The following is a 19,793-nucleotide window of genomic DNA, read 5'->3' on the forward strand; positions in this document are numbered from 1 at the left end:
TTTAGAACAGTAAAGCATACCTCAAAGAGAAAAAGAACCATTCACCAAAGAGATGATTCCTTCAAATTATTTACCCTGTGGTTACAAAAGAGGCAAAAACATAACACACTTTACACACAGACTCTACAATGTCCATTTTTATGTTGAAGTTATGGTATTCTGTAGTTGTAAATGTGTCTACTGTGACAGAGAGACTCAACAAATGAAGGAGTCTAGCAATGACTGCAGTTTAATTTCTCACCATATGCTTGTACTGACAAAGCAGAAACTGTGAGGAAGTAATTCTAAGTCTCTCATCTTCAGGGACAGCAGCTTATAATATGAGAGTTAAGTTGTGATGAGAGGTGTCTGTATTGACCCATGTATGTGTAACAGCAAACACCCTAGCATACCCAGGATGGCCCGCTTGCACAGGTTCTTTAATCTGCTTTTAAAGGAAAGCAACTTTAAGGGGGTCAACAATCTTACTTTTAATTACATTCACTAGTTCAGGGTAAAGGTCAGCACTCTGAATGTCAGAGAAAATACAAGCAGAGAAATTAGCACAAAGACCAACAGACAGGGCTCTGACTGCCTGAATCAAAGCAATATTGCTATGTACTTTACATACACCACTGAGAATCTTTACATCTGAGCAGTTGGGGTCTCTGAACATACAGCTACACAGTCTCGACCAGGAAATCACAAGAGCCTTCTCATAATCAAGCCCCCAAATCAAAATACCAACTCACAGTACATATATACTCGTCAGAGAGAGAAGGCATCACAACCCTCGTGACTCAGTGCCTAATTAACTTAGTACCAAAAGGTGTGAAAGTCTTCCTACAAGCAAGCCTCCCTTAAGCAAGCTTCACTTAATGTGCTCTATGTGAGGCCTATTAATGGGTGGGGAAGATCTTCATATCCCATTAACATTACAATATAGACCACTAATACTGAAACATATTATGTAAGTAGATTATATGAAAATCCTCTATCCTATAAACAATGTCTGTAACAGGAACTTATCTGAGGCACTATCTTTAGGTCACACAAAAGGTTGGGGATTAACTGAGAAAAGGATTAAAGTCCCAACTTCACACCTTACCTAGTGTATCATAGGCTTATCACAGGAGAGCTGCACATTTATGCTTCTGTGGATTTGAGCTTATGATATGCCCCTGGTAGAAAGTGTGCTATATGTACCTTATACAAAATACAACACATACAAAATTCAATAACAGTACCCTAAAAGAAAAAAAAAATTTAAACCCTGACCATAGGTTTTAGAAAGCATAAGCCTTTTTTTAATGGTTTAGTGTCATAGCTTTTTCTACACAAGCACTTGGATGAAAGAAAAAACCCACTCAATATTTTAGATGTTTCTACACTATTTAAAGAAGTGTTTGACTAATGGAATGAGGTTTTTCCCCCCATTTCTCTGGGATGATGGTGAGTGTATATTATACAATTTGCTTTTATTTTCATTTAAAATGAGAGGTTGGGGGGCAGCTAGGTGGTGCAGTGAGTAGAGCATTGGCCCTGGAGTCAGGAGGACCTGAGTTCAAATCTGGCCTCAGACACTTGACACACTTATTAGCTGTGTGACCTTGGGCAAGTCACTTAACCCCAATTGCCCTGCCTTCCTCCCTCCAAAACAAACAAACAAATGATAAAATGAGAGGAGGTTGGGGCTATGTAATCTCCCAACTCCCTCACAAGTTGAACATTCTAAGATTCTCCAATTTTTTTTTCTAACTGCATCCACACCATCAGATAACAAACAGCTTATATGTGTGTGATACTTTTAAGGTAACAAAGTACTTTCTTCAAAAAACTCCTATAAAATAAACAGATCAGGTGATTTTTCTAGTAACTTAAACCGTCTTAACTCCTAAACTGTGTCTGTCTCTATTTGCTTAGCCACTCAATCTCTTTTGGCTAGGATTATCTACTCACGTGTTTGGTTTATGCATCATTTAGTAAAAGCTGACATTTGTAGAGCAATTTACAGCTTATTAATGTTTGAAATACACTATCTCATTCATGTATGTGCTATTGTCACAACACTTCCATGATATAGGTAGTGTATATACTATTATTCCCGCTTTACACATAAGAAAGATGAGGGTCACAGGTGTGAAGTGAACTGCTCAAGGTCACAGATTAGTAAATGGTGAGAACCGTGACTTCAAGTTAAGTCTCCTGACTTTCAGTCCAATACTCTTTCTACTTCATCACAGAGTCACAAGATCTCGGAGTTGGAAAGGACATTAGAAGCCATCTAATCCAAACTGTATATAATCAAGAATCCCCTCTGCAATATATCTGAGAAATAGACATCCTGCCTTAGCTTGAATACCGCCATTGAGGGGGAGCCCACTAATTCCCAAGGTGGACCATTCTGCTTTGGGATAGCTCTAATTGTTAGGAAATGTTTCCTTCCATCAAGCCTAAATTTGTCTTTTTGTAACTTTCATTCATTGCCCTTGGTTCTCTTCTCTGGGGATGAATAGGACAAGACATTTCCCTCTTCCACGAGACAGTCCTTCAGATAGTTACATTGTGTCTTTCAAGTCTTCTTAAAAGATGCTATGTTGTGTCTTTTAAGTCTTCTCTTCTCCAGGCACAACTTCCCCAGTTCTTTCAATCTCTCCTGGTATGGCATTAACTAGAGGCCCTTCATCATGCTATCTTCCTTTGGACATTCTCCTTCCTAAAATCTGGTGTCCAGAACTTGACATAATATTCCTAATTTAATTTGACTAAGGGAGAGTACAGGGGTACTGTCTGAACCTCCCCAATCTTCACCATAAAGCCTCTCTTAAACCTAAGATCGCATTCACTCTCTTAGCTGCCCTGTCATACTGTTGCCTCACTCTGAGCTCATTGCTGTCCAGTAAAATTTGAATAAATAGCAACACATGGGAAATAGCTTTAATTGTCTTTCTCATACCAGGGATGACTTTTAACAAGCAAGGCTTACCATTATGTTAGTAAGACCCACTTGCTGGGCAAGAGAAACCTTTCCTCCCTACCTAAAATGTTACCTCTCTTGTACTCAAAGTGGAAGTACAGTGAAAGCTGGGATTTAACAGATGTATGTGAGAACTTATGAGTTAAATGTAAAAATAAAATTGGGAAAAATAATCTGAAATAAACTACAAAAATCAATCACTGAGTTCATTTTGATGCTTCAGTTAGAAAATGTACTGTGAAACTACCGTAAACATTGGAAGGAATTCAGGAACTAGAAATTACTCACTAATGAATTATTTTTAAACTGCATATATCTGAAAGCAATATTGTGTTGGCTTGAAATATATCCAATGCTTAGAATAGACTGCCCATCATTTAAATTAGTCTTCTGGAAGCAGGCTGCTAGGGAACAAGTGCTTGTCTTTAGAGAAGAAGGTCACTTCCAATTGGAGAGTATTCTAGTACAATCTTAGGAAGCGAGTACATAATTGCATTTCATTGTAAGTGATAATTTGAATGAAAATCAGAAAAAATGTAAACAAAATGCGCTAAAAAGAAACAGAGTTGGTTTTGCAGATGTCAGTCAGAGCAATGAAAGGGGGCAATCATTGATTTACAATTCTGAGAAGCATGGTTGTAGGTAATGTCATTCGTCTAGCAATCCACAATAATCTCTGGGAGAATGCAATTGACATGATATAGCAAATTGAAAACAGTCTTATTATGGACAGAATTTGGACAAGGTAATTGGGAACCCCCCAAGTCAGGAAGTATCTTAAAGGGGAAGGACTAGCAATAAAAATGGAGATAAAATAGGAATATTTTTTAACCTATCATAAAATTTATCTAGGTTAGGATTTTATTAAAGGATACCCACTGTTAGTCAAGGTTCAACCCTTCTTCACGCTCTCTCTTCTTTTCTTGTGAAGACCATAATGGCTCCAAGAGGACAATAACACATTAAGAATAAAATTAAGCTATTTGATCCTTTCTATGAATACTCTGAATTCAAAGAGCATTAGTTTCTCATTATTCTGCCCAATCACCCTTTCCTCTGTGAGTTGAAATAAGGGGACAGAGGGAGAGGGTTGAACTTTATTGATGACAGCTGTGAAGGTCAGTCTGGCTCAGTATGTGCTGTCATTTAACCAGAGGAACAAACATGTGTGGCCACAGTGCCTGGAGACAAGACCCCATGTGAATGCTGATACACAGCCTGCAAAAAGAGGTCTGGCCTGAGGAGAGGAAAGGAAGTTGTCATTGGAAAGGGATCCTGAAAGATATTTGCTTGGGTTTGTCAGATACAAAGACACAGAATGTTGGAGCTCGAAGGGACCCCTAGAGATCATTCAGTCCAATTCATTCATTCAAGTTAAAAAAATAAAAACAAAACTAAGGTCCAGAGGGGTGCTGTGACTTGTTTAAAGTCACAGAGTTAGTTAAGGACAGAGCCGCAACTCAAACCTGGGTCTCCTAAGTCCCATTCCACTTCTTTATGCATTAGTTATTCTAGTGTTATCTATTTCATGAAGAATTGTTGTATCAAAGAATGTTGAAGCTGGAAGGAATCTCAGAGATCTTGTCCAACCCTTTCAATTTACAAAGGAAGATTAAAGTGCCAAGACTAAAACAGAGGGAGAGTTGATCCATGACTTTTTGTCCACAGATAATTGTGTACTCAATGTACCTCTGAGGATCAATTTGCTCCTGCTTGTGCCAGTTTTGGCCTAGCAAACAACAGCAAGAACATACAGGTTCTCTACCAGCTAGTGCCACAACATCCATATTTGGAACCATTAGTTACAGCAAACACAGAAATTTTGAATGCTGTGGATAAGTTCATTTACTTTGACAGTATACTTTCCAGGGATAGATGGTGAGGTTGATGCATGCATTGCTAGAGCTTTGGGAGGCTCCAAAAGAAAGTGTGGGGGAGAAGAGATATTAAACTGCCTACCAAACTGAAGGTTTACAGGGCTATTGTGCTGAGCTTATTGTTGTGTCCCTCTGAAATCTGGACCGTATGCCAGTGACATGCCAGGAAACTGAATCACTTCCATCTGAATTGTCTTAGATTCTGAAGATCTCCTAGTAAGATAAGGTACCAAGCACTGAGGTTCTTTCTCAAGCTAAACTGCCAAGCATTCAAACTCTACTGCAGAGAGGGCAACTCTGATGGGCTGGCCACATTGTTCAAATGCCAAGCATATGTTTGTCTAAAGGACTATTTTACAGAGACCACACGTAAGGCAAGTGCTCACATGGCGGTCAGGAGAAATGATACAAGGACACTACCACGGTGTGTCTCTTCTCTCTGAAGAACTTTAGAATCAATTGCATGACATGAGAGACACTGGCAAAGGACTGTCTAGTATGGTGTGCCCACATCAAAGACAGCGCTGAGCTCTATCACCAAAGTAGAATTTCAGTAGCTCAAAAGAAAGGTGAGATGTGGAAATTTAGAGACATCCCCACTCCAAATGTTCATGTGGACTATTTGTGCCTGACCTTTGCTAGAGCCTTTCAGGCTCATATTGATCTGCTCCGTCACAGGTGGACGCACTACCTGGACTCCAACATAGTGATATCATTTTGGTCCTCTTCAAGAACAAAGGACAACAACTAACCAACCAACAAAGGAGGAAATTGAACCACAGGAGTGAAATAGTTAATGGCAGATGTGGACTAGAGGTTAGGTGTCCTCTGTCAGGCTGGTGTTCTTCCCTTTAGATTGTATTGACCTATTCTGAGACACTGAGTATAAATGGTATTATTTCTGGAATCCACATACTATATACATCTAGACAATTCCCTGGCCTTCTCCAACCTGTTATGGTTGGTAAGCAGGGCTGCCAGATTAGGATCCTGAGTTTGACAATGAACTGAGTAGCAAGGTGATATGTCAGAATGGAGGATGAAGGTGGAGAGTGGAATCTGACTTGTGCGGGCACTGAATTATAGAATCATAGAATCTCAAAGGGATCTCAAAGGTCATCTCATCCTTATTTTAACATAAATGCTGTCTACACTGCTTCCCACTGATAGATTGCTTTCCTAACGAGGTAGTATAGCGGATTGAGTTCCATGTCTGAAGACAGGAAGACCTGAGTTCAAATCTGGCCCCAAATGTTTGCTATGTGTGACCCTGGACAAGTCACTTAGCCTTTGTTTGTCTCAGTTTTCTCATTTGTTAAGTGAGCATAATAATGGCACCTACCTCCCAGGATTAGTGATGATCAAATGAAATAATAATTATAAAGCATTTAGCACAGCTGGCACTGCGTAAGTTCTATGTAAATGTTAGTTTTTATCATTGTTGTTATTGTTAAAGACATTTCCAATCTTAGCTTCCATCTCAGGAATGCTATTGATTATTTGGGATGCTTAAATTAGCCCAGGAAGCTGTGGGGGTGATGCAAATGCCAAACACAATCCCTGCCTTGGAGGAGTGTGAAAGGCAACATTGAAAAGACTACTGTAAATGGAAGTAGGAGACCTGCATTCAAAGTCCAGCTCTACCTTCTCCATACTTCCTGTATGACCTCTAGCAAATTTCTTCAAGAGACAGGAAGAACTGCATTCATTTCGCACCTCTAATACATATTAGCTGTTTGGTCCTTGGCAAGTCAATTAACTTCTCCCCAGATGACTAAAGTCCACTTATTGATCTCCATTGGTGTAGGGAACATTCTCACCTTGATTTCCCTACACCTATGATGCCCTAAGATGCAGTGAAGGATAATGAAGGGATTGGATGACCTGCCCTCTAAGGTTCCTGTGAGATCCTACAGCACTAGACTTGGAGTCAGGAAGACCTGAGTTCAAATCTAGCCTTCGATACTTAACAGTTTTGTGACCCCAGACAAGTCACTTATCCTCTATCTACCTCAATTTCCTTATTTGTAAAACCAACTTCCCAGGGTTGTTGTGAAGATAAAATGAGTTAATATTAATAAAATTCCTTGCAATCCTTAAAATGCTACAACAATTCTATCATTATCATCATCGTCATCAAATCTATTCAATTCTGTGGTAAGCATAATCTGACATAGCTACATAGATCTGAACAATAAAGGCTAGAGGAGGGTGAAACTGAAGTAAACTGATTCCTCATCCATAAATAGAGAAGGTTGGGCTTGATGGTTTCTCACATTTTGTCTGACTCTAAATCTATTGTCATTTATTGCATGTAAATTCCTACATATACAAGTTCTCATAGGTAGTAATTTTTTTGGGGGGGCAGGGTAATTTGAACATAGGTTGTCATATTCCAAAATCAATGCTCTTTTTTCTGAGACTGGGTTTTCCTATCTTTCCCGTGCTGGAAGTACAGTGGCCACCACTGGGGGGATGTTTCTGGAGAGATCATGTGGTGCCCCATGATACTTCACTCTGGGTGACTGCAAGTGTATTTTCTTAACATATATGTATATATGTGTGTATATATATATACACATATACACACATATGCACATACATATATATATATATATATATACACACACACATATATTTTAGGAAGAACAGAATGAATGCTTTAACCATGTTGAAGAGTAATAACAGCAAATAGCTCCACAGGCAAGGTATCAATCAGAGGCAAGATATCTCATGTATAGCTGAAAAGAAAATAGCCACAAATAGTGGCACACCCTAAAGCAAAAGCAGCTTTAACTGCTAATCAGACAATAGGCACAATGTGCCTAGCATGGAAGACTACAGTTCAGATGTACTGTAAAATATTATACACAGTTAATGACCTTGACAATCAATCCTCAAATACAAAAAATACATCTAATTATGTATATATGTATGCTTCTATATAGTGTCCCAAAGATCTTAGTGTAATTTAAAGCTTTAATAGCTTAAAGTAGTTATTTTAATAAATAATAATAATATAGCTATTTCTATAGCTATTTAAAGTAAGATTTAATAGCTTAAAATGCACTAAGACTTTTAGGACACTGTGTGTATGTACACACACACACACACACACACACACACACGTACGTTACCCTTGTGAATTGTTTATGAAAGTTACTAGGTAGATTAAATTTGTTCTAGAACTTAGCTGTGGTATAATGGAAGGAACACTGGACTTAGAGCCAGAAGTCCAGGGCTGGAATGTTGACTCTGCCACTTACTAGCTGTGCAACTTTAGATAAATCTCTTAAGCTCTGTTGGCATTGATTTCCTTGTCTGCAAAATGGGTTTCTACTGACCTCAGAGGGTTGCTATGGGGAAAATTTTTTTATAAATTGCTATGTAAATAAAATCTGTTACCATGAGGCTTTTGTCTCATGATTCCTGGTCTGATGTTAACATCAGTTAGGTATTTTAAGATATGTTTCTATAATAAATATCTGTATGAGGTAAGACATATGAATAAGACTTTAGTGGAGGAATATATATCATGCATGATATATATTCCTCCACTAAACATATGTGTGTATATATATATATACACATACATATACAGTTTTAAACTAATGCAACTGGAACATCTTGCATATGTATATGTGTGTAGATATGTATGTGTATATGTGTGTACACATAAATATGTGCATGTATGTATGTGTGCATAGACACACACACTCCCTAAAGCACCAGTCCAATTATGTGACACACACACCCCTTCTCAGTAAACTCCAGTGGCTTTCTATTATCTCGAAGATCACATTTGAAATGCTCTGTTTGGCATTCAAAGCCTTCCTAACCCAGCCCCTCCTACCTTTCCAGTCTTCTTATATCTTATTCCCTGACATGTACTCTTCAGTCCAATGTGACTAGTCTCTTTACTGTTCCAGGAACAAGACACTCCATCTCTCAGCACATTTTCTCTGACTCTCCCCCATATCTGAAATGCTGTCCCTCCTCCATTCCACCTACTGACCTGCTTGGCTTCTTTAAATCCCAGCTAGAATCCCACTTTCTACAAGAAGGCTTCCCCAACCCCTCTTAACTCCAATTTTTTCCTTCTCTTAGTTATCCCTTATTTATCCTGCACGTCATTTGCTTTTTATATACTTGTTTAAATGTTGTGTCTTCCAGTAGATTATAAGCTCCTTGAGGTCAGGGACTATCTTTCGACTCTTTTTGTATCCCCAGCACTTAACACAGTGCCTGGCACATAGAAGGTGCTTAATAAATGTTTATTGATTGATTGATTGATAGACATTTTGAATCCTTATTCCTCTGCCTTAACTTGAACAGTGGAGGTAAGCCTTGCTTCTTGGAGGGTATGCCAAAAGCAAAACAAACAAACAAAATTAATCTCTGGCCAGTATTAGCAAACTGCTGGTTCTGAGACATCCAAAGACCAGCCAAGCTAAACTAATGCAACAACAAAGTGTAGGTTTGTTTGGAAAACAATTGGGTTATAATATGACTTTTTTCATGTCAGAGACAGTCTCAGAGACAGAAAAAACAACTCTGGATTCAAAATATTCAAAATCATTACCAGGATGGCTATAGGGAGGTAAATTTGGTGCCACAACAAATCTCAAAGACTTTCTATCAAGTCCTTAGAGGGACTGAGCTCTGGTTTAGAAGGAGCCACAGGGGCAAAATCACAGACATTTGCAGTATCAAAGTAAGTATACAAAAAGCACATTATATTCCTTCATGTTTATCATCTCGCACAAATTAACCCAATAATATTATTTTTTAGTGAAAGCATATACTTGCAGTAAGGAAAATTATAGAATAAGTCTAATTATCAGAATAAAAGCTCATTGGCTTTTATTAGAATTAAGGATTAGGCAAACAAGCCAGCACACTGGCTCTTAGAGAAATTAAAGAACTTACTCTGTCGTCATCAGATAATCTCTTCGTGATGTGAATGGCGCTTCTTCGAGACCTTCTTGGGTGACTTTTATGCCTGAATAAGTAGTGATTTTCAAGTGATCCAATCTATAAGGTGGAGAGATTTCAAAATAAAAAATTCATTTCTCAAAGAAGCACTTATCTGACAAACATAACTAATTTCAACTGACCTGCAAGGAATGACTTTTATTTAGACTATTCCTTGGATTTTAAATTAGGATTTGCCTCTTCATAAGATAGTAGATGTATAGCTGAAAATCTGGCAGTCAATAAGCTTTCATTAAATACCTGTCATGTACCAGGCACTCTAATAAACACTGGGGATACAAAGAAAGGTAAAATACCATCCTTGCCCTCAAGGAGCTCATAGTCTAAAGGGGAAGATAATATGGAAACAACTATGTATGAACAAGATATAGACAGGATAAACTGGAGATAACCAACAGAGGGAAAACACTGGAATTAAGAAAGGGATTTTAGAGGCCACTGATTTCAACCCCCTTGTTTTACATTTGAAACAACTGAAAAATAGAAAGGTTAAGTTCCCAAGCATCTGAGGTGGGATTTGAATCTGAGTTTTCCTGACTGAAAGTGCCCTTTCTGCTACATCACACTACAGATGTTCACCCCTCTTTTCTTGGTAGCACATACATGAATATAATAGGCCTCAGTTGTGGAACATTTTGGTTTGTTCTATATTAATGGAAAAGCGTCTGCTTCCATTTAGAGGCAGTCCATTTTCATAGAATATTACTTCCCACAATGCTAGACACATAGAAGAGATTCAATAAATATTTGATGAATTCAATATAACTGAGAGGAAATAAATGTTTTCTCTTCTTGGATACTATTTAAATAGACAGAGTTATAAAGGCTATGCTGATGATTTGTTCTATTGTCATAGCCATAGTGATAGGTAGATACATTTGAGTCAGAAGGATTATGTTCTACAATGCTGATCATACTTTCACTGGAAAAGTTAGCTTTAGTCACTACAAATGCCTTGGGAAAAAAAACCCAACATTTTCATAACAAATGCTTTCCCATTTAGTGATCCCCCATTATAAATCTTTGATTCAAAAAACAGTTATTAAAGGCCAACTATGTTCAAGGAATTGTTCTAGGCCCTAGAGACAAATGCTGGGCCTTTGGAGTAGTGTCCTACGGATGGTGGGTCCTTAATAACCCAAAGTGAAGATCACTCACTGGTGACCCTCCCAATTCTACCTTTTCCTTCACATACACTCTTAACCATGTTGAGTCATAAACTACGGGCAAATGGCTATCTAGGTCAACGAGAGTGGGTTGTGTAAGAAGCCATGAAGGGAAAACTGTGGCTTTAAGCAGAACAATTATAAATATTCCACTGAAAAATTCTGTAAGGAAAAAAAAGCCATGTATGCAAATCATATGCAAATAATCATGAGCTATTCTAACAATCTCTAGGTGGCAATACTCCCCACAAAGAAAAATCTAACCAGGACCACTTGCTTGATTTGTTCTGTTTTTTTTTTTTTAATTTGGGGGAGGGAAACAGGGCAATGGGGTTAAGTGACTTGCACAGGGTCACACTAACTAGTCAGTGTCTGAGATCTGGATTTGAACTCAAGTCCTTCTGACTCCAGGGCTGGTGTTGTATCCACTACGCTGCCTAGGGGTCCCCCATTATTAAAAAAAATAAGATTAGATTGTAAACACCTTGAAGACAGCAACTGTGTGAATTGGACTTGTAGCTGGAAGGAATTTCTTTCAAACTGCCTCAGACACTCAGGTTCTACCACAGTGCCTTGCACAAAGTGTAGGTTTGTTTGGAACACAATTGGGTTATAATATGACTTTTTTCATGTCAGAGACAGTCTCAGAGACAGAAAAAACAACTCTGGATTCAAATCTTGAGATGACTACATTTGGTCCTTCCCCGTTCTCACACTCCAGTAAGTCTGTGGTTCATTTGTATGACTGTAGGCAAGTCACTTAATGCCTCGGCAATCATCTAAGACTACAAGTTGTAGAACAGATGATGATCTGCATTCTTCGTAGGGAGTTCCCTACACCAATGAAATCACTACTACTAAAAAAAAATTGTTCCTAGGATCCATTATGCTACGATGCCCCGTATCCTACTTAGCTGTGAATATACCTTATCATTCCATGCTAGACTCTAAGCTCTTTAAGTGTAGGGACTATCATTTTTCATCTTAGTACTCCTGGCTACAGCACAATGCCTGGCACTTAGGAGAACTTAACAAATATTTATTGAATTGAATTATAGTTCTACTAAAGAAAAGAGTCTTTTACCAGCACGTGGGGAAAAGGAAAGGAATATTAAACTCTGATTGGGATCTCATATTTGGTCTTCATTTTCTTCCTCCAGTCCCTCCCTGTACCAGGGACTGGGAATTCTAAAGGACTTTATTTGACGGTGGGATTGCCGGTTATTTCAGACTCAGGGTGAAAAATGTGACCACTGGAAGTGGAATGTATTTCCATTCCCTAGTGGTCTCAGTGGATAGAATCAGCAATTACACTGAAACGTAAATCCAGTTACTCATCTGTGACTACAGTAGCGTCACGAACACGACCTCCGGAAAACGCGCCAAAAAAAAAGAAAAGAAAAAGAAAAAAAAGGGAGAACGGGGGAGGGAGAAGAAGGGGGAAAAGTGCAACTCCTTCATCCTCCGCTCCACCTGTCTCATAGTAACTTCCCAGGCAGCGAGCGGGGATTTTAATTTAGGAAATAGAATAATTTGTCACCAAGTGTGGCGGATGAACACTTTCCCCGCTCTGTCGGTTCTCTCATTCACCACTTATTTCTATGAATCTGAGCCCCACTTTTTCTCGGGCTCTTCCTTCCCAGGGAGGAGACCCCTGGCCATAGCCAGACCCCTGGTCATAGCGATTACGCACATAGTAGAACTAACTGGGTGGTTAATGAGTCCTTTCCCCAAAGTCAGGCAGGTTGAAGCCTGGGGGTTAGAGTGGGGCTGTGAGTGGGGGGCATACAGGGAAAAGTTGAGAGCCCAGACTTCGCAAGTTTCCCGGTAAAGCATCAGTACAACCAGAAAAGGTGGGCAGGGCGGGGCCTGGGACCCGGGGGCGGTCCCCGAATTCAGTACAACGCTCCCAGACAGTTCCCGGCAGTCTCCGCACCCCCCGAGCTTCTTTGGGATTCGACCCATCTCTGGCTGAGTTCTGCCTCAGTAGCTCTGGCATGCCCCCTTGCAGCTGCCAGGACCGCTAACCGATACCACCGAGGCCTGCCTTGCTTATGACGCTGCCATATTGAAAAGAAGGAAGCAGCCAGCTGCTCCTGACGCAGACTGGGTCGAGGCTCTAGGAACTGCGTGCGTCGGGACTCCTGCCCGGCGGGTCCCGGGAGTCTGGGTATACTGGGAATTCCCTAGGCAAAGGGAAGAGATTTCACTTAGAAACCGCACTGGGACAGTTTTCAATCTGAGAGCAGGCAGTGAATGGGAAAGAGAATAACATCCAGCTGCTGCACAAACATGCTTCTGCCGGGTCGCACCCATAGAAACGGCAACTAATGCATGCATTTTAACAGCCCGCTCAGAGAAAGGACTAAGTGAAGCAGAGGAAACCTCGTTTGGTGTTAACAAGACGACTAAAAGGTCGGCAGGACCGGAGACCCCAACGTATAGATACTACACCTGTGCCGAGCATCAGAAAGTAACTTGTGAAGTGCAAGCTTACCTGTCCGAGAAGGTCGTAACCCAGCTCCTCTGCTATCTCTTTGGCTGAATTTAGACCCCCAGGAATCTCCGCTGCCCATTCATTAACGAACTGTTTTTCTGCTCTACCACTGTACATTGCACACCAGCAGAAATAGAGAGCAAAAGCAACATACTGCAGAGACCAATATCTCACATCCATTGCACACACACGATGGGAATAGGAGAGAAGAGAAGCAAATATAGGAGAAAGACAAACAAGAAATCAATCTTTCAAGATTCAGACGCTGTTGGATCACTTCTTGCTCCTCGTTGCTATGCTAACGGATAGGAGGTGCAGAAGTAGGAGCTTTCCAGCGAGCGCACAGCACAGCGCCTCTGTCTCTGGGCTGAATGGAGCCCCAACCCTCCGGAGCCAGAATGGAAATGAGTGTTTACACGTCAAATCGACGAAAGCCATCTCTTGACGTCAGATCTACCTGGACTAAGATCTTGATGGTATTCCCGGCGGGGTAGGGAAGCGGCCAAAATAAAGCAGCGGGGGTTAAGAAAAATCGTGAAACCGTTTGCTTGGCTCTGTGAAGGCGGCTGCCTTTTCTATCTCTGTAGCTATCTCGCCATGAAAAGAATGTACATCTATCAAAGTGAAATGCCCCATTTGAGCACCCCAAGTACCGATCAGTTTGGAGCACTCATGATTGCAGGATAGGTCTGATTTGTTTGTTTTTATCGTACTCCTTGGAGATTTGATTTCTGCAAGTATCCTGCAGAAATCACAAAAGCCTGTTGTTGAGTTGAGAATCTTTTAACAATACAAGCCTAGGGAAATGGTAAATAGTCTCTCCTAATTAGAAGTCAGACACTTACTCAACACTGCCCACTTCAGAGGAGGGGTAACAGCAATGTGTTGTCTCTGAAGCTATAAGGTTTTCAAATATGCCAATTTTGGTTTACTGGTTTATTTCCTTCCATTTCGCCACTAGATCACCTCTACAAAACGAAACACGAAACTTAATTACAAGAATCACTCATGACCTTGAATATATTGTCAAATGTAATGTCTGAGCTTTAAAAAATAAATGCAAATTAAGATCTAGGTTTCTTGGACTACCTGAAAAGAGCTTGCTTTTTTCTCAGGGCTGAAACTGAAAGTGGGCAAAAGGTCCCAGACATTCTTGTGTTTTGTCCTCTGGGGAAGAAAGAGATCATAAATCCAGTAATTTCCCTTATGAAGACACAAACTTAGTCCTTTCACTTTCCCACACCTTTCCAGGTTCCTTTACTTGGATACTCCTCTATAGTAATGCCCCTAGTTTTTCTTACTTTGCATAATGGAAGAAATTTATCCTAAATTAAAAGAACAAGAGAACCTTTAAATCAAATACACAGAGGCAAGAACCCGATTCTGTTTCCCACCCTCCACTTACTGATTCCGCACAGGATTAAATAAACGTGGCTCTGGATATCAGAGGTTCTAAATTTCAGCACCAGAGTCTGGACAGCGTTCCAGCATCTGAGGAAGAGCAGCCTTCCTTCCCCCCCCCCCCCCCCGTTTTTTTTTTTTTGTTTTTTTTTTGACCAGAGACCTTTGCAATCAGTTTAGGTCTAAATGTGACTTTCATTTCTCCCCCTACCCCCACCCCACCCCCACCTAAAAATGGACATTGGATATTGGGATGTTGTTAAATTTATAACTCTAAGCCAAGTCGATTTAACGTCCTCTGTGGAGTAAAACTACAAAGGGAAGAAGAGTGATTTATTTAGCCTGCTGCTGCAAAGAGGAGAGATTTTAGCCTCTAATAGCCTGTAGGTGGAGCTCTACTTGAGTAGGGGAGAGAAAAAAGTGAAAGAGAGGAAGGAAGGAAAGGAAAAAGGAGTCAAAGAGGAAGAAAAGGAGAGGATAGAAAGATTCAGGTGCAGGTAGGCAAGAAGGCATGCAAAATTAACCTCAGTCCTCAGTGAAGCTCATTAATGACTGTTTACAATCCGTTTTCTTCTTGCTCTGGTTAAACACCACTTGTTTTATGGAGTTTTGTAGAGTTACTAGAGTCAATTTCTAAAATGCTTTCTTGATTATAAAAATTGTAAATCTGGCTACATAAAACAAATCACACCAAATACATATAAGCATGTAACATAACATGTTTTCATAATATGTACATTGAAAATTAGAAAACTAATTGGAGCAGTCGTAAAATATTTAATGCCAGTACTTGCCCTAGAAATACAAATTTTATATTCTTGGATGAATCTGCAAACTTTTGTTCCTAGCTTGACTCACCAGCAATGGTCATTTCCTTTACGTGACATATAGCTGTATCTATTGTGTACACCTTCATTTTACATATTTCAATCATTTCAGAAACACTCATTTATGTTAGAGAGAGGCACTAGTAACCCCATAGGTGAGATTTCATCTATGTTAGGAAAGTGTCCAATAATAATGCTATATAGCACAGGATAAGAACTTTTATTGTTTGTTCTTATTGCTACTTAAAAATGGTGCTAGGGAGCTTCTTATTCATCATGCTTTTGCTTCATATGGAAGAATGATGGTTTGGGTCATTTCACCAACTATAACCAATTTTCACAATGCTACTAAATACCAATACAAATATAGAAAGTACCAATTAATTCCTTCTCTTTTTCTCATTTTATTTCTAGACAAGTGATAGTTCTCCATCTAACCAAAGTTAGCCTCTCTCCTTTTGCCCTTGATCCTCTTTCACATTCTCCAGATCCTCTCTCCATCAAATATGTTATCTTTTGTGCAGCTTCAATATTTCCTACTCTATTATATGTTTCTCTTTTACCTATACACATGTCCAGGTCTTCCTTATAAGCCCATCCCTTGACATTACCTTAAGCTATTATCTCATTTTCCTTTCACTGTGAAATTTCTAGAAAGATCAAGTTACATATCCTGTTTTTACCTCCCCACTGACCATTTGCTTCCCAACTCCTTGCAAACTGGATTATAGTCCTTGAAATTGCTCTCCCAAAGGAGATGGATCATCTCCATATACCAAATCCAGTGGTTGTTTCTCAGTCCTTCTCCTCCTTGACCTTTCAACCTTTGAAACAGTTTGCCACTCCTTCCCTCCTTGAAATTGTTTACTTTCTTGGCTCCTATGATACTGCACACTTCTGGTTATGACTCTTTCTTTACCTCCTTTTCTTTTTACTAATAAGTTAATTTATTTAATTTTAGTTTCCAACATTCACTTCAATAAGTTTAAATTTTTCTCCCCCTCCCTCCCCTCCTCCTCCCCAAGATGGAATGCAATCCAATATAGGCTCTACATCTACATTCCTATTAAACATCTTTTCACATCAGTCATGTTGTATAGAAGAATTAGAACAATGGGAGTAACCATGAGAAAGAAAAACACAAAACAGAAAAAGAAAATAGTCTGCTTAGATTTGCATTCAGACTCTATATTTCTTTTTCTGGATGTAGATACCATTTTCCACCATGAGTCTTTTGGGACTGTTTTAGGTCCTTGCATTGCTGAGAAGAGCCAAGTCTATCAAAGTCAGTCATCACATACTGTGGCTGTTACTGTGTACAATGTTCTCCTGGTTCTGTTCATTTCACTCAGCATTGGTCATATAAGTTTTTTTCCAGGTTTTGCAAAAGTCTGTCTGTTCATCATTTCTTATATCACAATAGTATTCCATTACATTCGAATATCACAACTTGTTCAGTCATTCTTCAATTGATGGGTATCCCCCCAATTTCCAGATCTTGGCTACCACAAAAAGAGCTGCTATAAGTATTTTTGTACATGTGGGTCTTTTTCTCATTTTTATGATCTCTTTGGTATGCAGCCCTAGAAGTGGTATTGCTGGGTCAAAGGGTATACACATTTTTATAGCCTCTTGTGCATAGTTCCAAATTGCTCTCTAGAATGGTTGGATCAGTTCACAACTCTACCAGCAAAGAATTAGTGTTCTCATTTTCCCACATCTTCACCAACATTTATAATTTTCTTGTTTTTTCTTGTTAGCCAATCTGATAGGTATGATATGGTACCTCAGAGTTGTTTTGATTTACATTTCTCTAATCAATAGTGATTTAGAGCATTTTTTCATATAACTATATATAGCTTTGATTTCTTCCTCTGTTCGTATCCTTTGACCATTTATCAATTGGGGAATGACTTGTATTCTTATAAATTTGACTCAGTTCTCTATATATTTTAGAAATGAGGCCTTTATCAGAGACAGCAGTGGTAAATCTTTACATCCTTTTCAAATACTTTACTTTCTTACCCTCTTTCATGTAAGAATTTCTCACAAAGCTCTATCCATATTCCTCTTCTATTCACAGAATTACAGAATTTCTAAGGTCATCTAGTGCAATCTATACCTTAAAAGGAGTGCGCTCTACAACATCCCTAACTTATTGTCCAGTCTTAACTTGAAGACCTCCAGTAAGAAGGAACCAAACAAGGCAATCATCTGAGGTAGCCCTTTCTACTTTTGGACAGCTGTCATTATTAGAAAGATTTTTCCTGCTATCAATTTTAAGTTTACCTTTTTGTAGCTTTCACCCATTGCTCCTAGTTTCTCTCACTAGGATTAAAAAGAATAAGACTAATGCTTTGTAAGTACTTACAGATTGTTATTATCATGCCCCTTCATGAATCCTTCTTCCCCAGGCTAATCTCCAACTAGTCTCCACATAACATTATCTTAAGGCCCACTATCTTTCTGTTATCTAGCCTCTGGATGTTCTCCAGATATGCAATGTCCTTCCTAATTTGTGGTGTATAGAACTGAACGCAATTGGGCAGATGCGGTCTGACTAAGGCAGAATACAGTGAGACTGTCACTGAACTATTTCTAGAATCTATCCCTCTTAATGTATCCCGAGATCTCATTAAGGTTTTGTTTCTTTTTTGGCTGCCATATCACACTTCTGACTCATACTTATCATACAATCCACCAAAATACCACATCTTTTTTTTCAGGCAAACTCCTGTCTAACCATGCTTCTCCTATCTGGTACTTATGAAATTGATTTTTTTAACCTAAGTGTAAGAGTTTACATTTATCTCTATCAAAGTTTATATTGTAAGATTCAGTTCAATGTTCTAAACTGTCAAGATTTCTTTAGACCTAGAATATTATTTAAAAGATCATTAGCGAACATATTGAAAAGGAAGCAGTAATCACAAAAAACAGAATTTTCCTAGGAATCAAAATCTCTCTCTCTCTCTCTCTCTCTCTCTCTCTCTTTCTTTCCCTCCCTCCCTCCCTCCTTCTCTCCCCGAATTCATTGAGGGCAGTGTTGTCTTATTATTTTCTCACTTTTCTTGTATATCAGTTCACTGTTAGTCATTTTTATTCTGTCATTTCCAAGCCAAAGGTCAATCACCTACACAGAGAACATAGCAGCATAATAAGAATTAGGCAGTTCTGCCTTTTCTCAAACCCAAGGTCAGTGATGTCCGTGAGGTCAGATGTGTTTCTCTACATTAGGACGTCTAGACCATTTTTCTCATTGACAAAACTTTGTGCATACGTATAGAGGCATTTTAGGCAAAGAATTTTACTAATACTTTTCTCTGATTTCTGTCTCCTCTGAAATTGTGTGTCTCAGCTACTAGTCTTCTTTCTAAAATGTTTCTTTTTTTCTATGGAATCTAGATTGGCGGACATATGTAGTTGGTTACCTCCTCCCCCACAATGCTTTCTAATTTAATGTCCCTTTAATTATTCTTTCAAAATGTCAAACAAATATCTTTTACTACCTTTTGTTTTATGAACTAGATCCCTAACCAGGATTGTAAGTTGTTTCTTTCCCAAGACCTTGTAATCATTGGCAATGCTTACTAGGTTCTTTCTGGCACTATCATTTGTCTCCATGTGAATTACTAGATAAATGGGTATTGGATACCCATTTTTATAAGTCTTGGGACATTCTCTGTTATGTCTTAGATACATGCTCTGGGAGTGCAATGGACATCTATATTGCTATTAACAAGTCAGCAAAAATTCCCCTCAATTACTCTCAGCAAGATGTCAACACTCTGTTATTTTCCTCTTCTGATCTTTACCTGAATGAGCTCAGCATTGCTGTCCTATTTCTAATATTCCTTGGAGAAGAAACAGCTGTTTGTTCTTCAGAAAATCTTTCTCCTCCCTCTTTAAGAACAATGGTGTGTACACATATACGTAAACATACACACATATATGTACATATATATGTGTGCTTGCGTATATACATATATTTCTTAGCTCCAAGTGTGTAATAGGTCTTTGTCTTCCCTTCCTCCTATGTTTCACATTCTTCCACACTTCAACTTCCTGACTTGG

At 39.1% G+C, this 19,793-nt stretch overlaps 1 protein-coding gene across 1 annotated transcript in view; it reads right to left on the reverse strand.

The window, feature by feature from the left end:
- Positions 1-13,707, reverse strand: part of PCSK1 (proprotein convertase subtilisin/kexin type 1) — a 50,923-nt gene extending 37,216 nt beyond the window's left edge. The window contains exons 1-2 of the mRNA XM_036765013.1: positions 13,492-13,707; positions 9,763-9,867 (exon numbers count right to left, since the gene is read on the reverse strand). Of these exons, the coding sequence (XP_036620908.1) occupies positions 9,763-9,867; positions 13,492-13,671 (285 nt within the window). The 5' untranslated portion in view covers positions 13,672-13,707. The remainder of the gene's footprint in view (positions 1-9,762; positions 9,868-13,491) is intronic.
- Between the last annotated feature and the right edge of the window lie 6,086 nt (positions 13,708-19,793).

The sequence above is a fragment of the Trichosurus vulpecula genome, chromosome 1 (assembly GCF_011100635.1).
Source record: "Trichosurus vulpecula isolate mTriVul1 chromosome 1, mTriVul1.pri, whole genome shotgun sequence".
NCBI lineage: Eukaryota > Metazoa > Chordata > Mammalia > Diprotodontia > Phalangeridae > Trichosurus > Trichosurus vulpecula.